This window comes from Hyperolius riggenbachi, chromosome 5 (assembly GCF_040937935.1).
Source record: "Hyperolius riggenbachi isolate aHypRig1 chromosome 5, aHypRig1.pri, whole genome shotgun sequence".
NCBI classification, from domain to species: Eukaryota; Metazoa; Chordata; class Amphibia; order Anura; family Hyperoliidae; genus Hyperolius; species Hyperolius riggenbachi.
The window spans coordinates 157,152,965-157,175,584 of NC_090650.1; the positions used below are offsets into that span (position 1 = coordinate 157,152,965).

Genomic DNA, 22,620 nt, shown 5'->3' on the forward strand with positions numbered 1-22,620 from the left:
AATGTTCCTGAAAAGAGATCCTCAATTTTAAATATGTGCCACAAGGACAGGGCTCAATTTATCTGTTTGCAAGAAACTCACTTTAAAGGCCCCAAACCTCCCAAGCTGTTTAATAAATACTATAAACAAGCATACTATAGCTCCCCACAAGACACTAAAACCAAAGGCACAGCTATCTTGATATCCAGAGATACACCTTTCTCCCTGCAGGCAGAATATAGTGATCCAACGGGCAGATTTAACCTAATTAGAGGTACACTACATAATCAAAAAATCACAATTGGATCTTTCTATGCCCCCAATACCCAACAGATCACTTTCTTCCAAGCCTTCCTATCCAAACTCAGCACTTTTGCGGAAGGTAGCATAATTATAGGGGGAGACCTTAATCTAGCATTAGACCCTTCTCTCGACTCCTCCTCTCAAAAGTTCCCGATCTCCAGACAGCAACTTCGAAAGTGCAAGTCTCTCCTCCATAAAATGCAATTAATAGATGTATGGAGGATACACAATCCCACACAGAAAGACTACACATTTTTCTCTTTCCCACACTCCTCATATTCTAGAATCGATTATATATTCATCTCTCACAACCTACTGTCCGTCACAACCTCTGCTAAAATTGGCAACATCTCCCTATCTGACCATGCACCGGTGTCAGTGGACCTGGCTCTGGGAGAGAACAGACGGAGTAATGCCCCCTGGCGATTAAATAATTCCCTACTCCAAGATAAGACTTTTCACCAAAAATTTAAAGGAGAAATGGAGGAATTCTTCCAAATCAACAATACGACAGAGGTGTCCCCAACCACTTTATGGGAAACTCATAAATGCTTCGCACGAGGCTTGCTTATTAGAGAAGGGGCTAGAAGAAAGCGGATGAGAGAGAAAGACATACAGGATACTCTGTCCTCTATTAAATCCCTAGAGATCCAGCACAAACAGGCCTGCTCCCCGGAGGTGCTCACTGATCTTACTAGACTCAGGGAATCCCTCAAAAAACTTTTATTCCATAAGGCCAAACATGCAGCAGAGAGATGTCGCCGAACCTTCTACGAATATGGCAATAAATGTAGTTCTATCCTAGCGAGGGCCCTAAAAGTTCAGCAAACTTCCAACTATATAGCTGGTATTAAAAATAAACATTCAAAGATGCTTTATAAATATGAAGACATTTCAGGTGCTTTTCGAGAATACTACTCTAGCCTATATAACTTACCTTCACACACGGGTAATCCACCTCCCATAGCCAATAGGATCAGAATATCTGATTATATCCAACAATCAGGCATGCCGACTCTCTCAGAAGCCCAATCGAAAGAGCTCGAGGAGCCTTTCACAGATGATGAAATATGCACAGCCTTATCCCAAATGCCCTCTGGAAAAGCCCCAGGCCCAGACGGATACACTCCTGAATACTATAAAAAATTTGGCCCCCTCTTAACCCCATTCATGCTAAAGGCATTTAATGCCATTATTGAATCCCCCTCGACCCAGACCCGATTTCCCGCCCAGATGCTCGAATCCCACATATCCGTTATCCCAAAATCGGGGAAAGACCCTTCCCAATGCCAAAGCTACAGGCCAATCTCACTTTTGAACATTGACATCAAAGTGTACGCCAAAATGCTTGCCAACCGATTGGCTCCATTTTTAACTGAGATTGTTCACCCTGACCAGGTGGGATTTATACCTGGCAGGGAGGCGAGAGACAATACAATCCGTACACTGGATGTCATTCATTGGGTGAGGTCTCAGTCCACCCCGACTATGCTATTATCCACAGATGCAGAGAAGGCTTTTGATAGGGTGGACTGGGACTTCATTGAAATGACCCTCCGCCATATAGGCCTAGGAGATAAAATGTGCAAACTAATCCTGGCATTATACTCCTGCCCAAACGCTAGGGTGAAGGCTAACGGAGTACTGTCTGAGGTGTTTACTATCAATAATGGGACCAGACAGGGCTGCCCTCTGTCTCCTCTAATTTTTGCTCTCTCCCTAGAACCGTTCTTATGCACGATACGCAATAACCCGGACATCAAGGGTGTTACCTTTCCATCATCCTCCCACAAAGTAGCTGCCTATGCAGACGACTTACTATTCTTCCTCACCAACCCACACATCTCACTACCTAACCTGTTAAGTGAATTTAAAACATACGGCCTTTTATCTAATATGTCGATCAACTATGATAAGAGTGAAGCCCTTGGGATACTATTACCAACAGACCTGAAAACCTCACTTCAGCTTAATTTCCCATTTAAATGGCCCAATAAAGCCTTGAAATACTTAGGTGTACAAATTACCCCAAATCCCAGGGAGCTGTTCTCATCTAACTTTATCCCCACCCTTGCCCGTATTAAACAGGACCTTCTTTCATGGGACAAACCTCACTTCTCCTGGTTTGGTAGAACTAGCATCATCAAAATGACTATTATGCCCCGCCTCTTATACCTTTTCCAGACACTCCCGATATTTATACCCTCCCACTATTTTAAAACAGTCACTCAAACGTTCTCAAAATTTATTTGGAACGGCCGCAAACCAAGACTTAAATACTCTCTCCAAACAGCCCCCAAGGAGAAAGGAGGGATGGCTGTGCCTAACCCACGTCTCTACCACGCAGCAGCCACCCTGATTAGAATTATAGACTGGCATAGACACTCACACCACAAGAGATGGGTCTCTATGGAAAATGAGATTGTGAATGGACACCTCATGCATGCTCCATGGTCTGCCCCCCTGCTTAAAATGACAAACCCAGCGGCCTCTTTGATCTATCAAACTCTTAAAACATTAGCAAAGTTTAGGCGGAACCCGGAACTGTCACCCTGGCCCTCGCCCCTGCTTCCCCTACTGGATAACCCAGGATTCCCTCTCGGTCTCCCTCCCTCTAGCTACACATCATGGAGAACCATCCCCATCTTGCGTGCACAGCACCTACTCACTGAGGGAGAATGGATCACACTACAGAACCTTAGACAAACACTTAACTCTCCTACTTTAGACCACTGGTCCTGGATCCAATTTAGACACTATATTTCGTCTCTGGGTTCTAAAACAAATTTCTCTAGACCTCCAACAATATTTGAACAAACCTGCCTTAAAGAGGGACCGATGCGAGGCATGGTCTCATTTATGTATTCACTCTTAAACAACCTGGAGGCACCTGCCTCTTCCTACAAAGAGAAATGGGAACGGGACTTGAACCTAACGTTTTCAGACAAACAATGGGGAAAAATCCTAACCTTCTCACACAAGTCTTCAATCTCCTCTAAAATCCAAGAGGCCGGATATAAAATATTTACGAGATGGTACCTCACCCCCACCAAAATCCACCGAATGTTCCCAGGATCTTCCCACCTCTGCTGGAGATGTGGGCAAGAAGCAGGAACTCTGCTACATATATTCTGGTCCTGTAGTAAGATCACACAATTTTGGGCAGACATAAGGGACTTCATACACACTATGACCGACTTCCTCCCCCCACCTGACCCTGCGTTCTTCTTATTGCACCACAACACCTGGTCTATCCGCAGATACAAAAAAACCCTTACGAGACACTTAATCAACGCTGCTAGGGCCCTGATAGCTAAAAAATGGAAATCGAAGGTTCCCCCCACAGCGCTAGAATGGATCAGAGAAGTGGATCGGATAAGTTACATGGAAGACCTCACGGCCACTATACACGAAAAGCATGAACAATACTGGAAGACCTGGTTCGGCTGGTTTGAATTTAAAGAATCAGAGCCCTATCGATCCCTTGTGAATGGGCAGGACACATCTTAACACTACTTGAACAACCTATTAGCACTGTAAGAGGACTGTGAAAGCTTAAATCATGCCTGTAACTTACCTGATCCGCTCTCCCCACATGGGGACCCTGTTCCCCCCTTGGCGTTTGGACAATAAAGCGTCAGTCCCGGGATAGGCTCTCGACACGACACTTACCTACTTGTATCTTCTTTTCCTTTCCTCTTCCTTTCACTTTCCTCTACTCTCTCCATACTCACCTATCTACGATTGCAGATATCTCCCATAACCTCTTGAACAGCAAGGTTTCCCAAGCACATCCAACACAGCAATAGTACCCCTGAACCAGAAAGCGGAAATTGGGATACTGGTCCTAAATATGAACACGAACGTGTTAATTGACAAGCCTCATTGCATGATCCCTCGGGGCATGAGGCTGTCAAAGATATATCAGACAAGGCCCTCCCCAACAATACGAGCTACTACATCCCACAGGTTCTGTCTATATGGTATGGATCGCCGTTGAATCTCTATGGACCGAACTGGCTAGCGGTCTTACTCATAGGGCATATCAATGTGGCTCGGAAGATCCCCTCTTTCTCTTTTTTCTTGCTAGAATGTTGGCTTTGAAAAACCTCTATTTGCACAGTTATATAAAAAAACATTCTCCCTAAGTTTATCCTCAATATCTGTGATGTATAACTTTTGTCTTTTCAAAAATTGTGACATGCAATATACTTGTTATCTACTTCATTTTATATGTATGTTTTCTCTATTTCTTGGAAAAACAAAATAAAAGAATCTTTAAAAAAAAAAAACACATTTAGAATAAAATAATTCTTGGCATAATGTCCCACCTAAAGAAAGCCTAATTGGTGGCGGAAAAAACAAGATGTAGTTCATTTCATTGCGATAAGTAATAATAAAGTTATAGACGAATGAATGGACGGAGCGCTGAAAGGTGAAAATTGCTCTGGTGGTCAGGGGGTAAAACCCCTCAGTGGTGAAGTGGTTAAACTAGTAAAATATAAATGTATTTTATAAAAATACAATAAATATTTTATTATGTAATGAGTTAATAATTTTTAAAAATATAATCTAAAAAGAATTATAAATTAAACAAAAAAATTATATTTAAGTAATAGTTTATTGAACACAAAAAAAACATATAGTCTTCAAACTCATGAATTTAGGGGAAAAAATGCAAATACAGAACAAGAATACCGTATTTACTTGCATATAAACCAAACCGTGTATAAGCCAAGGTACCCACCTTTCCTTCAGAAACCAGGAAAAAAGTGATTGACTTGCATATAAGCCCCCTTACCAGTATAGCCCCCTCCACAGTAGCTAGGTGTGACCCCAAAATACGTCATTCCTTCTCCCCATAACCAGATGTGCCCCAAGAATTACACAGCTGTGTCGCAAGACGCCACTAGATGGTGTCATAGAAATGAGACACAGCGAATGCCACACAGGAAAAATCCACGATCACTGCACTGCTGATACATTGCTTGCATGCTCAGCTCCTCAAGCCAGGGGACACAGGTATTCTTGAGTAGGGCACTCTGCACACAATGTTGCAAGGGATGGGGGGAACAGACACAATAGGGAGCCAGCTTGCAAGAGCAGGATCACTATTGCAAAATCATTAAGCTCATCTGCCATTAACTAAACCTGCTCCACCATCCGTTCTGCTCCACTGACTCATATATAAGGCGAGGTGGTAACTTTTCAGAACTTTTTTCTGCAAAAGTCAGATTATTTGGGAGTATATATGGTAATAACATTAGGTATTCAAGATTTGACTAATGATGAATATAAAAAAAAATACATGTTTACATACAGTGGAGGAAATAATTATTTGACCCCTCACTGATTTTGTAAGTTTGTCCAATGACAAAGAAATGAAAAGTCTCAGAACAGTATCATTTCAATGGTAGGTTTATTTTAACAGTGGCAGATAGCACATCAAAAGGAAAATCGAAAAAATAACCTTAAATAAAAGATAGCAACTGATTTGCATTTCATTGAGTGAAATAAGTTTTTGAACCCTCTAACAATAAAAGACTTAATACTTAGTGGAAAAACCCTTGTTTGCAAGCACAGAGGTCAAACGTTTCTTGTAATTGATGACCAAGTTTGCACACATTTTAGGAGGAATGTTGGTCCACTCCTCTTTGCAGATCATCTCTAAATCCCTAAGGTTTCGAGGCTGTCTCTGTGCAACTCTGAGCTTGAGCTCCCTCCATAGGTTTTCTATTGGATTAAGGTCCGGAGACTGACTAGGCCACTCCATGACCTTAATGTGCTTCTTCTTGAGCCACTCCTTTGTTGCCTTTGCTGTATGTTTTGGGTCATTGTCGTGCTGGAACACCCATCCACGACCCATTTTCAGTTTCCTGGCAGAGGGAAGGAGGTTGTCGTTCAGGATTTCACGATACATGGCTCCGTCCATTTTCCCGTTAATGCGATTAAGTTGTCCTGTGCCCTTAGCAGAAAAACACCCCCAAAGCAAAATGTTTCCACCCCCATGCTTGACGGTGGGGACGGTGTTTTGGGGGTCATAGGCAGCATTTTTCTTCCTCCAAACACAGCGAGTTGAGTTAATGCCAAAGAGCTCTATTTTGGTCTCATCAGACCACAGCACCTTCTCCCAGTCACTCACAGAATCATTCAGGTGTTCATTGGCAAACTTCAGACGGGCCTGCACATGTGCCTTCTTGAGCAGGGGGACCTTGCGAGCCCTGCATGATTTTAATCCATTGCGGTGTAATGTGTTTCCAATGGTTTTCTTGGTGACTGTGGTCCCTGCTAATTTGAGGTCATTCACTAACTCCTCCCGTGTAGTTCTAGGATGCTTTTTCACCTTTCTCAGAACCATTGACACCCCACGAGGTGAGATCTTGCGTGGAGCCCCAGAGCGAGGTCGATTGATGGTCATTTTGTGCTCCTTCCATTTTCAAACAATCGCACCAACAGTTGTCACCTTCTCTCCCAGCTTCTTGCTAATGGTTTTGTAGCCCATTCCAGCCTTGTGCAGGTCTACAATTTTGTCTCTGACATCCTTGGACAGCTCTTTGGTCTTTCCCATGTTGGAGAGTTTGGAGTCTGCTTGATTGATTGATTCTGTGGACAGGTGTCTTTTATGCAGGTGACTAGTTAAGACAGGTGTCCTTAATGAGGGTGACTAATTGAGTAGAAGTGTCTACCCACTCTGTGGGAGCCAGAACTCTTAATGGTTGGTAGGGGTTCAAAAACTTATTTCACTCAATGAAATGCAAATCAGTTGCTATCTTTTATTTAAGGTTATTTTTTCGATTTTCCTTTTGATGTGCTATCTGCCACTGTTAAAATAAACCTACCATTGAAATGATACTGTTCTGAGACTTTTCATTTCTTTGTCATTGGACAAACTTACAAAATCAGTGAGGGGTCAAATAATTATTTCCTCCACTGTATATATATATATATATATATATATATATATATATATATACATATATATGAATATACATGTTTATTTATTATCATTCTTTCTTTTAGGTTGTCTTATTAGTGTAACGATCGGTGTAACACAGAGAGGGTCTGATTACCGGTGATCCGCAGTATCACCGAGAATACAGATATATACCCGATTATTGATGATCTGCAGTATCACCGATAATCAGATATATCACTAACCTCTGGACACTTGGGTAATAAGAGTGTTTGGTGCAACAGAAATACTTTGAGGACTGCACCTGAGGAGCAGGTGCACAACAGTAAGGAGTACTGCACAGTAACACGTTCCTTCCGCAAGCCTGAGACTCTCCCGAGGGCGGGGTCAGGCTAGGAGTAGGAAGGACAGAGTGTGAGTGACACCAAGGAAGGGTGTCACCCCCAGGTCTGTGAGCTATCTCTAGACTGAGGAGATAGCTCTCAAGGTCGGGCAAGCCAGGTCAACAACAGACAGACAGATCAGGGACAGAGACAGGAGACAGATGCGGATTCCTAAGACAAGCAGAGTTCGGCAACAGAGTATCAGATATAGCGAAGTACCTAATCAGAGATCAGAAGAGTAGTCAGGAAAGCAGAAGGTCATAACAAATAATCAACAATGCCTAGTCTGGGGTATGAGCTCATTGATCATCAACACCCTGGAAACTGGTCTAAATAATAACACAGATAATATACAGTTTTCCCTAGACTGAGGTGTGAGGTCCTTGATCATCAACACCCAGGAACTGGTCTAGATAATAACACAGATAATATCACAGATACTGACAAGGTCTGAGTGCTACCACGTAGTGATCGCAACGCCAGACACCAGAGAAATGACCAGCACCCAGTATATATACACCAGCGCTCTCCAGCGCCTCCCCTAAGTGCTGGACCAATGAAACCTGATAGAATTGTCAGCTGATCAGCTGACACCCTTCTGACTGCCATAAAGGCTCTGCCACTCAGCGCGCGCGTCCTTCTGAACCTGTGTGGACTATCAGTCCCAGCCACACCAGACATGTGTTGTAATGCATCTGTTGGTTTGAACGCGGGGCCAGCCGCACCGCTGTCAGAGCATGCGGCGGTTTCCCCGCGTTCAGCCATACTGCTAGTGGTAAGCCCATGCGTGCAAACCGCCGCGTCAGACGTGGAATCCGCCGCCTTGTTCACTGGGCATGCGGCGGTTTCTCCGCGCTCCGTCAGGCTAGTGGATGCAGGCCCATGCGTGCAAGCTGCCATGTTGAACGCGGAATCAGCTGCCTTACTCTGAGTACTCGCGGCGGCTTTTCCGCGTTTTCTCACAGTACCCCCCCCCCCCCCCCCCCCCCGAGGAGTGGACTCCGGACAGCTCCTACCCAGTTTCTCAGGATACAAAGCGTGGAACTCCCTCCTTAATTTATTCGCATGCATGCGACACTCAGGTACCCATGTTCTCTCCTCAATACCATACCCTTTCCAGTGAACTAGATACTGCACTGAGTTCTGTACAACACGTGAGTCTAAAATCTTTTCTACTTCGTACTCAGGTTGGTCATCTATCATCACAGGAGGAGGAGGAGTGGAACCTACATGAACTGCTGGCTTAAGCAGGGACACATGAAAGGATCTTACACCACGCATGCTGGCAGGGAGATCAATGGCATAAGTAACTTTGTTGATCTTCCTGGTCACTGGAAAAGGGCCCACAAATCTGGGTCCTAACTTGGGCGAGGGCTGTTTCAGGGTCAAATGATGTGTGGACACCCAGACCAAGTCTCCTGGCCGGAACTTCCACTCTAAGGAGCGCTTCTTGTCAGCTTGACCTTTCTGACTTTGAAAAGCCTTCTCCAAATTATTTTTCACGATCCCCCAAATGTTCCTAAATGACTTTTGCCAAGCCTCCAAAGCTGGAAACGGAGTGGAAGCTACTGGCAGTGGGGAGAACTTAGGCAATTTTCCAGTTACCACCTGAAACGGAGAAAATCCAGAGGAAGAGCTTTTCAAATTATTGTGCGCAAATTCTGCAAACGGCAAGAACTTGACCCAATCATTTTGCGCATCCGCAACATAACACCTTAGAAACTGTTCCAACAACTGATTAATTCTCTCAGTCTGACCATTGGTCTGTGGGTGGTAGCCCGACGAAAATGACAGTTCCATGCCCATTTGATGACAAAATGCCCTCCAAAATTTAGAAACAAATTGGACTCCCCGATCTGACACAACGTTTTCCGGAATGCCATGTAGCCGGAAAATGTGGATGATGAAAAGATCGGCCAACTCCTGGGTCGAGGGGAGTCCTTTCAGGGGCACAAAATGGGCCATTTTACTGAAACGGTCGACTACCACCCAAATGACCGACATGCCCTCAGACCTCGGAAGTTCACCCACAAAATCCATGGACAAATGGGTCCATGGTTCACTCGGGGTGGGCAAAGGCTGCAACGTTCCCACAGGTGCCAGACGGGATGGTTTGCTTTTTGAACATACTGCACACTCTCTAACATACTCCTTGCAGTCAGTTGCCAATGAAGGCCACCAAGCACATCTAGCAACAAGGTCCTGTGTTCTGGTGGCCCCAGGATGTCCAGCATTTTTGTGGGAGTGGAACATCTGCAATATCTGGAGACGAAATGGCAGTGGTACAAACATTACCCCTTCAGGTTTTCCTTCAGGGACATCCTGCTGGAAGGGACTTAAAGGTCCATCCAGTTTTTCCAGGTCTCTGTGGCTGCCAACACTACTCTCTGTGGGATAATAGTCTCTGGGTCTGAGGGCTGTCTCTGGCTCAAAGCATCTGGACAAAGCATCCGCTTTAATGTTTTTACTACCCGGAGTGTACGTAATTACAAATCTGAATCTCGAGAAAAACAGTGACCACCGAGCCTGATGGGGACTCAATCTCTTAGCCCCCTCAATGTATTCCAATTTTTTGTGATCAGTGTAAACGGTAATCGTATGTTCTGCTCTTTCTAGCCAATGACGCCATTCTTCGAAGGCCAATTTAATGGCTAGGAGCTCCCTGTTGCCTATATCGTAGTTTTTCTCTGCTGGTGAAAACCTACGAGAGAAATAGGCACACGGGTGTAATCTTCCCTGCAACCCAGAACGCTGAGACAGCACAGCCCCTACCCCGACCTCCGAAGCGTCCACCTCCACAATAAAGGGATAGGAGGTGTCTCAAAATGGGTGCAGAGCAAAACAATTCTTTCAAAGTGGAGAAAGCAGCCAGAGCTTCGGGTGACCCGTGGTTGGTATCTGCCCCTTTCTTAGTAAGACTGGTGAGGGGTGCTATGACTGTGGAGTACCCCTTTATGAACCTTCTATAGTAATTAGCGAATCCTAAAAATCTCTGGAGAGATTTCAGTCCCACTGGCTGAGGCCATTCCAGAACAGCAGAGACTTTGGCAGGATCCCTAGAAAGGCCTGAGGTGGAAATTATGTACCCCAGAAAAGTGACAGATGTTACCTCAAAAATGCATTTCTCCAATTTAGCATAAAGCATGTTCTGTCTTAACTTGTGCAGCACAAATTTGACATGAGCCCTGTGCTCAGAGAGGTTATCTGAGAAGATTAGTATATCATCCAGATATACCAGAACAAATTTACCCAACACCTCCCTGAATACTTCATTAATGAGTTCCTGAAAGACGGCCGGGGCGTTACACAACCCGGAGGGCATCACCAGGTACTCGTAATGCCCATCGGGTGTGTTAAAGGTCGTCTTTCACTCATCGCCCTCTCTGATCCGCACCAGGTTGTATGCACCCCGCAACTCCAATTTCGAGAAAATCTTAGCATTGGTGACCTGAGTGAATAAATCGTCTATCAAAGGCAATGGATAGCGATTTTTTACTGTGATTTTATTCAGGCCCCGGTAATCAATGCATGGCCGAAGGCCTCCGTCTTTTTTCTTTACAAAAAAGAAACCTGCTCCGGCAGGCGACCGGGAAGGGCGAATGAAACCCTTAGTCAAGTTTTCACGGATGTACTCTCGCATGGCCACTTTTTCTGGCCCAGACAAATTGTAGAGATGACCTCTAGGGGGCATACAACCAGATCGGAGATCGATGGGGCAATCGAAAGGGCGATGTGGAGGTAGTTTCTCTGCAGCTTTGGGACAAAACACATCTGACAATTCAGAATATTGTTCCGGTACTCCCTCCACATGAATCCTGGTCTGACCCAAGGTTACCCTCACTAAACAATGATGAAAGCAATGGGCTGACCAGCTTGTTAGCTGACCAGTGGCCCAATTAATCTGAGGGGAGTGAAGGTGTAACCAAGGCATGCCAAGGATGATAGTGGAGGTTGTCATGTGTAACACAAAAAAAACCAACTTCTTCCTATGCAGCACCCCTATAGTGACTCCCACCTCTGGTGTCTGAGACAGAGGGCGGTTACGTTGCAGGGGGAATCATCCACTGCCATAACTTGGATAGGTGGTGTTACCGGGGTGAGCGGAATACCCAATTTCTTAGCGAATGCGTAATCCATAAAATTAGCCGCTGAGCCCGAATCAACGAAGGCCTCAGTGACTTCAGATTTATCTTCCCATGTAATCGTACAAGGAAGAAGCAACCTTTTATCATCTAGGGGTAAAAGTTGTATGCCTAGGGTATTACCCCCAACTACTCCTAGGCAGTAGCGTTTCCCGATTTCTTAGGGCAATTCTGTACTCTATGACCCCCCTCTGCACAATAAAGACATAACTGCTCTGAAATCCTGCGTCTCCGCTCCACTTGAGACAACTTTGACCGACCAATCTGCATTAGTTCGGGTGGAGGTGAAACAGGAGGAGGTGGAGTCACAGGAGGCGCAGCGTAGGACACCATCCTTACATGGTCTCTACCACGGGTCTGTCTCTGATAGCGTAGCCTACGGTCGATCCAGATGGCCGATGAAATGGCCTCATCAATGGTCTTAGGTTCAGGCTGACTTAACATAAGATCAGAGACCTCATCTGACAACCCTGATAAGAAACAATCTAACAGGGCAAAGGTGCCCCACCTGGCTGATACTGACCACCTTCTGAATTCAGCAGCATACTCCTCGACCGGACTCTTGCCTTGACGTAACAACTTGAGCTTCCGCTCAGAAGTCGAGGCAATGTCTGGATCGTCGTAAATTATTGCCATGGCTTTAAAAAATTCATCTACAGAGGTTAGGGCTAAGTCTCCAGCGGGTAGACTGTACGCCCAGGTCTGAGAATCGCCTGATAACAAAGTCTTAATAAATGTGACCCTTTGGGCCATAGTTCCTGAAGATCTAGGTCTCAACTCAAAGTATGATAACACTCTACTCCTAAAATTTCGGAAATCAGATCTGTGACCAGAAACTTTTTCAGGTACAGGCATGCGTATGTCTGTGCTAGGAGGAGATCGCACTTCATCCACAGCCGTCTGGAGGGTTTGTAAAGACCCGGAAAAAGCGTCAATTAACGCCCGGTGATTACCCAGCACTTGGTTGATGGTATCCACCGAAGTGGTAAGTGCGCCCAGACGGTCGGTGTGTGCGTCCATTTGCATTTTTCGGTCTGGCGTTCTGTAACGATCGGTGTAACACAGAGAGGGTCTGATTACCGGTGATCTGCAGTATCACCGAGAATACAGATATATACCCGATTATTAATGATCTGCAGTATCACCGATAATCAGATATATCACTAACCTCTGGACACCTGGGTAATAAGAGTGTTTGGTGCAACAGAAATACTTTGAGGACTGCACCTGAGGAGCAGGTGCACAGCAGTAAAAAGTACTGCACAGTAACACGTTCCTTCCGCAAGCCTGAGACTCTCCCGAGGGAGGGGTCAGGCTAGGAGTAGGAAGGACAGAGTGTGAGTGACACCAAGGAAGGGTGTCACCCCCAGGTCTGTGAGCTATCTCTAGACTGAGGAGATAGCTCTCAAGGTCGGGCAAGCCGGGTCGGCAACAGACAGACAGATCAGGGACAGAGACAGGAGACAGATGCGGAATCCTAAGACAAGCAGAGTTCGGCAACAGAGTATCAGATATAAAAAGATATAGTACCTAATCAGAGATCAGAAGAGTAGTCAGGAAAGCAGAAGGTCATAACAAATAATCAACAATGCCTAGTCTGGGGTGTCACCTCCTTGATCATCAACACCCTGGAAACTGGTCTAAATAATAACACAGATAATATACAGTTTTCCCTAGACTGAGGTGTGAGGTCCTTGATCATCAACACCCAGGAACTGGTCTAGATAATAACACAGATAATATCACAGATACTGACAAGGTCTGAGTGCTACCACGTAGTGATCGCAACGCCAGACACCAGAGAAATGACCAGTACCCAGTATATATACACCAGCGCTCTCCAGCGCCTCCCCTAAGTGCTGGACCAATGAAACCTGATAGAATTGTCAGCTGATCGGCTAGATCAGCTGACACCCTTCTGACTGCCATAAAGGCTCTGCCTCTCAGCGCGCGCGTCCTTCTGAACCTGTGTGGACTATCAGTCCCAGCCACACCAGACATGTGTTGTAATGCATCTGTTGGTTTGAACGCAGGGCCAGCCGCACCGCTGTCAGAGAATGCAGTGGTTTCCCCGCGTTCAGCCATACTGCTAGTGGTAAGCCCATGCGTGCAAACCGCCGCGTTGGACGCGGAATCCGCCGCCTTGTTCACTGGGCATGCGGCGGTTTCTCCGCGCTCCGTCAGGCTAGTGGATGCAGGCCCATGCGCGCAAGCTGCCATGTTGAACGCGGAATCAGCTGCCTCACTCTGAGTACTCGCGGCGGCTTTTCCGCGTTTTCTCACAATTAGATTTTGATTTGGATTAGTTTGATTCCTTCCGCCCATTCTCCTGCCCTTCTTTCTGCCCCTGCCTCCGCGATTGGGCACCCCGATCACATAGTGCTTCCTGAGTGGCGCGATCACGTTTCCTGGTTGCCGGTGGAGCGCATTTGCGCTCCAGTGACTCACCGCCCACACGCCTGCGCCTTGGTTTGAGGGCGTGTGCGTTAGGCGGCGGCAGAAGTGGGCGGGGGTTTCTGGTGGATGTGGCTAAGTTTAAAGTCGCCATTACGGCATCTCACTTACTGACAAGCTGCCTGCCTTTGAAAAGGCCGCGAAGAGCGGAGAAACATGTCAGGCATACTGGCAGCTATACGTCTCCGCTAGGTATTCTTGTATGAGCCATTCTGGAATACTATGCCCTCCATCTACCATCTGACCATCTCTAACAAATAGGACTGGTAACTATGAATCTGAATGTGGCTGGTGCTGGTCTTTGATCAGAACCCAATCTCCCTGCGATTGAGGGATATCCAGTCATTTATGTGTGGACTATTACAGTGTTGTTGCCAGCTTATCACACACTTGCATGAGCCTGCATGCACTACCTATACGCTTCTGCATGTTTGATCATCAGTGACTTGCAATAGGGGGACAACAAGCGTTGCATGTTTGGACTATTGCTGTTTCTTCCAGCTTTGCTTGCTACAGCCTGCATGAACTATCTTTATGCTTTCCATCACGCTAACTGGCTTGAAAGATGGCAATCTGTTGGGAGGCATGTGCAAGAACATATGTAATGATCCACAACTGATGGAATTGGTGATACTTGGACTGAATCTGTGCAAACTTTAATTCTGTTTTGAGATCATCATTTGGCTACATCACTAATAGCTGTCCAACAATATTCTATCAATTTTTGAGGAGATTACAGTTTTTCCAGAATAGGACTCATTTTTTAGTGAATGGGGACTGCAGCCCCACCACTATATGCCAACTTCAAATTCAATGATAGTGCTGTGCAAAGTGGTAATTGTCAGGAACCGGCCCGCGGCACGCCTGCGTATACGGTTCCCGACTGCGGGTTTGACCAGATTAAGCGGGGAACAGCCTTATTTAAGCTACAAACAAGGCTGGAACCCCTCAAACACTTCCCACTGCCACCACTAGCGTTGCTAGACACGTTCACTCAGCTATCGAGTGCTCAATACGCAATCTGCGTTTTCGTATTTGGGTCAGCTTTGCGCTTAGGCCAAATACGGGAACGCCACGCACCCACACACACACACAGTTGCAATCTTACACTGTCGTGAAGCAAAGACCCACTAACAGTCGTTCCGAACGATACTGTTAGCCACTCTGCTGTCGCTACTCGCACTGGCGTTGTTCGTACGTTGGGTCAGCTGCGCGCTTAGGCCAACGTATGACAAACGCCCCCCACACACAATGCAATTACAATTTCATACGGTAGTGTTGCTCAAGCGTACAATTAGGCATGAACTTATACACGGTTACACTTCAGTCTCTTCTAGGCTATGAGTGTTAGTTTAGTACAGCAGAAGTCAAGCTTATTAAATAATAATTTAATATTCCAGAAAAACATAGAACAGTGCAGAACTTAATATATACAAAAAGATTACAAAAAAACAAAGTAAAAATAGTTACAAGATAAAAGTTACAAAGATAACACACACGGATATTTGCGTAAAAATAAACGGGGGAAAAAAAGAACGTTACCAGCTTAGGTTAGAACGTTGTTTGACGGGAGGACGCCGTTTCGACCAGGAGTCACGATCCTCCCTAGCTATTCGCTACCTCCGAGAGAAGATACCGGTGGCTGTCCTGGGCCACCTTAAATAGTCCGAAGTGTCCCCTGGGGCATTTAATGTCCAGCCCCCAGGAACTAATGCAGTTTCCCCGTTTGTGACATCACCGAACGCTTGTCATAATCCTTCTTGTGATATGCACTTCAAAGGGGGTTCCTGTTTTAGCTTCTTGAAGTTTGGCAGGACACAATGTCACCCATTGAACTCTGCAGACATCAAAAAGCTTCCTCCACATTATTTCCTTGGTTAAAGTGTATTTTAGCACATCCATGAAAAGATCGAATTTTGGTTACAGGTAGCAGTTTGCCTGTAATCCTGTTTACACTTACAGATTTCAAAGCAATTCCACTTCCGTTTTTAAAGTCTGTAGAAATTTCCAACCCCTTCAGGTGTCCGCTTCCCATCCCCAACACTCTGGCAGGCTTGCTTTGTATGCTGGGACAATGGCTGATTCCAGTTCAAAAGCCATGCCGACCAGCCTATTCTTCCTCAATTGGCCGCTAATTAGCAGTACACACAGTTTCCCCGGCTGGACAATGAGGGCAGAGGTAATGTACATTTACATGCAGACTTACATTATCCTTCAGATTACTCTGGCCAGGTGACCAATTACTACCAAGCACAATACACATCTGAGGTTTTACCCAGTAGACAGAAAAAGACAGAAATATGTTCTGTTATTATCCTTAACATTATCAGCACCCCAATATATCACCACACCTCCCCTCTTTAGAATGGGGCAAGGCAGATGATCTTCCCAGATTATCCTGCCTGCGCCTACATTGTTGGTTCTGCTTGACGGGACAACCCGTCCGCATTCCCATGATTGCTCCCCTTCCTATGTTGAATGGTGAAGCTATATTGTTGGAGAACCAAGCTCCATCTCAGCAATTTTCCATTGTCACCAGAAACCCGATGTAACCAACTAAGAGGGTTGTGGTCGGTGACGACCGTGAATACGCGACCATAGAGGTAGTGCTGCAGCTTTTGTAGGGCCCATACAATTGCCAAGCACTCTTTCTCTATGGTGGCGTAGGCTACCTCCCGGGGTAGCAGCTTCCGACTTAAATACAGAATCGGATGTTCTTCCCCAGTCTGGTTTACCTGGCTTAACACAGCACCCAGGCCAAAGGCTGAGGCGTCCGTCTGGACCACAAACCGTCGGCTGAAGTCCGGCGCTTGCAACACGGGAGGGCTGGCTAGGGCCCTCTTTAGAGCTGTGAATGACTGTTCACATTCTGGTGTCCAGAGAATCTGCTTGGGCAGCTTCTTTTTGGTGAGATCTGTCAATGGCTTGGCGAGGGCACTGTAGTTGGGGACAAACTTTCTATAGTACCCAGCCGTTCCTAAGAAGGACTGAATCTGTTTCTTCGTTTGGGGGGTGGGCCAGGACACAATGGCATCTACCTTCCCCGTATCTGGACGAAGCTCTCCCCCCCCCACCACATGTCCCAGGTACTGTACCTGTTTCATGCCGATCTGACACTTGCTAGGCTTGACTGTTAGTCCTGCTGCAGCGATGCGCCCCAAAACCTGTGACAGCTGCGCTAAGTGGTCGTTCCAGTTGGCGCTAAACACGGCGATGTCATCCAGGTAGGCGACAGCGCAGTGTTCCAAACCTTCCAGGAGACAATTTACAACCCGTTGGAAGGTGGCCGGGGCGTTTTTCATTCCAAACGGCATTACATTAAATTCAAACAGACCTGAGGGGGTGATAAAGGCAGACCTCTCCCGTGCCTCAGCTGTTAGAGGGACCTGCCAGTATCCCCGACTCAAATCCACGATTGTTAGATATTGCGCGCCAGCTAGCTTATCTAACAATTCGTCGACCCTCGGCATTGGGTAAGCATCTGACGCAGTTATCAAATTTAGTTTTCGATAATCTACACAGAACCGAGTGGTCTGGTCCCGTTTGGGTACTAGCACTACAGGTGATGCCCATGCGCTGTGCGACCGTTGGATCACCCCTAGTGACAGCATTTCCTCAATCTCCTTGCTGATGTGGGCCTGAACCTCAGGGGAGACTCTATAGGCGGACTGTCTAACCGGCTTGTTATTTCCGGTGTCAACATGGTGTACAGCCAGGCTGGTCAGACCAGGGCGGGCTGTAAAGGTACCGCGGTAAAGGGTCAGCACATCAGATAGCCCAGCCTGCTGCTCTGCTGTCAACTCCGGATTGATCTGCACCTCGGGCAACAGAGTCGGTTTCCTGGGTGGATGCCAGGATGTCAACCAGGGCCTCTGATTCACCGTCCGGTAGCAAACTGCAGACAGGGAGAGCGCAAGCGGTTCTAGCATGATGTTCCTTTAACATATTTACATGGTATGTTTTCAGCTGCTTACCTCGGTCATCCAGCGCGACCACATAGGTCACACTAATCTTCCTATGTATGGTATAGGGCCCATCCCAAGCGGCCTGCAGCTTATTCTGTCGCATCGGGTTTAGGACCCATACCTTGCGACCTACCTCATAAACTCTCTCCCTAGCCCCGTGGTCATACCACTGCTTCTGGGTGGCCTGGGCTTGAGTCAGATTCTCTCGCACTAACCCCACCAGGGTGTCCATCTTTTCCCGGAACTTTAGAACGTATTCCACTATGGAGACCCCGGGACCCATGTCCTGCCCCTCCTAGACCTCTCGAATGAGATCGAGGGGTCCGCGTACCCTCCTCCCATATAATAGCTCAAAGGGCGAGAACCTCACGATAAGCAAACAGTAAGTGGGGCAGGTATCGCTCCCAGTCTTTCCCTTGCGATTCAACAAACACCCTTAGCATCTGTTTCAGAGTACCATTGAACCGCTCACATAACCCATTTGTCTGGGGGTGGTAAGGGCTGGCCATGATGTGTTCTACCTGCATTTGTTTACAGAGGCATTCCATTAGGCGCGACATGAATTGCGGGCCGTGATCGGTGAGCATTTCACGGGGGAAACCGACCCGTGAGAAAATGCGCACCAATGCGTCCGCAACCTTGTCTGCCCGTATGGAGCTCAGGGCTACAGCTTCAGGGTAGCGAGTGGCATAATCTACCACCGTAAGAATGAAACGTTTCCCTGTGCTGCTGGGTATCGCTAGAGGCCCAATTATGTCAACAGCAACCCTTTGGAAGGGCTCCTCTATTATGGGTAAGGGCCTCAGTGGGGCTTTGTCGGTGTCACCGGCTTTGCCGACCCGCTGACAGGCGACACAAGACCGGCAAAAATCAGCAATATCTGTCCCCATGTGGGGCCAATAAAAATTGTAGGCAAGCCGGGATTTGGTCTTGCAGATCCCCAAGTGACCAGCCAGGGGCACCTCATGTGCTATTCTTAATAGCTGCTCCCTGTACCTGTGGGGAACAATCAACTGCCGGTCGGCCTCCTCCACTTCAGACGGCTCAGAGGGAATAACCTCTCTGTACAGTCTCCTGTGTTCCCAGTACACCCTCACTTTGTCGCCCTCCACCGGTGCCCTGTCCGCAAGACTCCTGAGCTCTTCCAGGCTGCTATCAAGTCGCACAGCCTCGGAGAACTCAGCGCTGTCGGCCACAGGCACCAGGGAAGTGGCAAACTGAGAGGCCTCTGGGTCCTCAGAGCCAGGCTCTGAAGTGGAAGAGCCCGACCCAGTGACATCAGCCCCTTCAGTGGACAATTCGTCTGCTGCAGCCCGGTGAGCACTGCGGGTCACCACTGCAGCTGACGGAGCGTTCACTGCACACATGTCATTATGCAACACATCACATATTACATCAACATTATCTGCATTCATGGTAACAACGTGTCCCCCTCCAGGCCTGAGCACTGGAGACTCACTAGGGCTGGCTCCTAGTACACAGTCCGTAGCCCCTGGGGCCTCACCAGCACTCCCCGCTTGCACAGCATTATCACACAGTACCTTGCAAGAGTCCTGAACTTCTGCGGGGGATGCAGGCTCCATGGGGTGTGGAGTAGGCTCATACCGGGCCACTAACCGTCCCAGGTCAGTACCCAACAAAACGTTCGTGGGGATGGCATCCGTTACCCCCACTTCTTTCATTCCGCTGCCGGCCCCCCAGTCCAGGTGGACCAAGGCGGTGGGTATGGCGGGGGTGACACCCCTAACTCCTTTGACAGCCATAGTCTTGCCAGGAATGTACTCCTCAGGGTTCACAAGCTGGGGGTGCACTAGAGTCACCTCTGCTCCAGTGTCTCTTAGACCGGTGGTAACCGTATCCCCAACCGTGACAGGTTGCAGATTCTCTGCATAGCTACCTGCATTCCTGGTGGCACACAACGCATTCCGGGCCCCGCCAGAGTTTGGGGCTTCCTTCTTCTTTTCTGGGCACGTAGCACTGATGTGACCCAGTTTGTTACAGGCAAAACATCTCCGAGTGTCAACGGTGGCTGTTCTACCTCCAGGCGGCTGCGGGACTTGGCTTCGCTGGGTGCTCAGAGGAGAAGGTCTCGCAGGCTTTTCTCCCTTCCAGCTGGGCGCCGTAGTCCTTCGAAAGTCAGATGCTCGATTGGACGTGTAGGCATCAGCAACTTTTGCGGCCTCATCCACGGTCTTCGGCTCTCGGTCCCGTACAAACTGCCGGACCTCAACAGGACAAGTGTGGAGGGACTGGTCTTTTATTATCAGTTCCTGCAGGGCATCAAAGGTTTCAACCGACAGTCCTTTTAACCACTGCTGGAAGGCAGTGCGCAGGTTGCAAGCATGATCCAGGTAGCTGTCATTAGGACCTCGCTGCACTGTCCTGAAACGTTTGCGATACACCTCTGGCGTGAGGTGGTATCGCGCAATAATGGCTTTCTTAATCGCCTCAAAGTCTGTTTCTTCCTCCTGGGGGAGACTCACAAACGCCTCCAGGGCCTTGCCTCTCAGCCCTGGTGTGAGGTATCTTGCCCACTGCTCACGGGGCACCCCATACTGCCGACAAGTCCTTTCAAACCCCTGTAGGAAAGTGTCTATGTCAGAGTCCTTGTCCATAGCGGGGAACTTATCCAGGGGGATTCTGTGGACTCGCTCACCTTCGCGTTCTGCGGGTCCAGCAGACCGGTTCTGCTGCTGAAGTTTAGCCAGCTCCAGCTGGTGTCTCCGTTCAGCACTTTCCCTCTCGGCCTGGTGTCGCCGTTCAGCTCTTCCCTCCTCTGCCTGTCGTATTTCCCTCTCTGCTTGCCGATGTTCCAGAATCAGCTTTAGGCGCAGTTCGGGCTCAGCCGAACCTAGTAGCTGTAGGTCGGCTTCCAGAGATGTCATCTCCGTGTTCGGTGGACCATCCAGGACATCGTCTCCACTTGCATCCTGTGGCGGGAGCGATTCCTCCTCTGGCGTGTCGTGAGCTGCATCCGCTGATGTTGAAGCACGGGCTCGTTCTGCCTCATCATGCTCCTCGAGCGCACGAACTAGCTGCTCCTTAGTCTGGCCGCTCACCGTCTCGATGCCTTTGTGCTCACACAGGTTGAGTAGTATCTCTTTGTTTTGCCTTGCATAGCTGGATGCTTTCTGAGCCATCGTGTTGCAAAAAATAAAAAGAAAAAAAAGGGGGGGAGGGAAAGCAAATACCAAGTGTGTATCTTTGAACAAAAAAAAAAAAAAACGTATATAGGTTCTGCACTGAGTAGACTTCTGTAGGCTAGTTGCTTCTAGCAAGCTTCCAGCCTTTAGTACTCAGAATAGCGAGCTAAACTGCGTACTAATGTACTAAACGATGCCACCACTGCCAGCCAATTATGTCAGGAACCGGCCCGCGGCACGCCTGCGTATACGGTTCCCGACTGCGGGTTTGACCAGATTAAGCGGGGAACAGCCTTATTTAAGCTACAAACAAGGCTGGAACCCCTCAAACACTTCCCACTGCCACCACTAGCGTTGCTAGACACGTTCACTCAGCTATCGAGTGCTCAATACGCAATCTGCGTTTTCGTATTTGGGTCAGCTTTGCGCTTAGGCCAAATACGGGAACGCCACGCACCCACACACACACACAGTTGCAATCTTACACTGTCGTGAAGCAAAGACCCACTAACAGTCGTTCCGAACGATACTGTTAGCCACTCTGCTGTCGCTACTCGCACTGGCGTTGTTCGTACGTTGGGTCAGCTGCGCGCTTAGGCCAACGTATGACAAATGCCCCCCACACACAATGCAATTACAATTTCATACGGTAGTGTTGCTTAAGCGTACAATTAGGCATGAACTTATACACGGTTACACTTCAGTCTCTTCTAGGCTATGAGTGTTAGTTTAGTACAGCAGAAGTCAAGCTTATTAAATAATAATTTAATATTCCAGAAAAACATAGAACAGTGCAGAACTTAATATATACAAAAAGATTACAAAAAAACAAAGTAAAACTAGTTACAAGATAAAAGTTACAAAGATAACACACACGGATATTTGCGTAAAAATAAACGGGGGAAAAAAGAACGTTACCAGCTTAGGTTACAACGTTGTTTGACGGGAGGACGCCGTTTCGACCAGGAGTCACGATCCTCCCTAGCTATTCGCTACCTCCGAGAGAAGATACCGGTGGCTGTCCTGGGCCACCTTAAATAGTCCGAAGTGTCCCCTGGGGCATTTAATGTCCAGCCCCCAGGAACTAATGCAGTTTCCCCGTTTGTGACATCACCGAACGCTTGTCATAATCCTTCTTGTGATATGCACTTCAAAGGGGGTTCCTGTTTTAGCTTCTTGAAGTTTGGCAGGACACAATGTCACCCATTGAACTCTGCAGACATCAAAAAGCTTCCTCCACATTATTTCCTTGGTTAAAGTGTATTTTAGCACATCCATGAAAAGATCGAATTTTGGTTACAGGTAGCAGTTTGCCTGTAATCCTGTTTACACTTACAG

At 47.4% G+C, this 22,620-nt stretch overlaps 2 protein-coding genes across 2 annotated transcripts in view; both read right to left on the reverse strand.

Moving 5' to 3' along the window:
- Nucleotides 1–22,620, reverse strand: part of HERPUD2 (HERPUD family member 2) — a 321,312-nt gene that overhangs the window by 251,661 nt on the left and 47,031 nt on the right. The window lies entirely within an intron of this gene.
- Nucleotides 1,755–21,261, reverse strand: LOC137519336 (uncharacterized; the record flags this gene model as incomplete). The annotated part of the gene is made up of 3 exons (XM_068238290.1): nt 1,755–1,851; nt 4,017–4,129; nt 19,753–21,261. Coding segments are annotated over 3 exons (1,719 nt in total), but the record flags the coding sequence as incomplete, so codon positions are not given.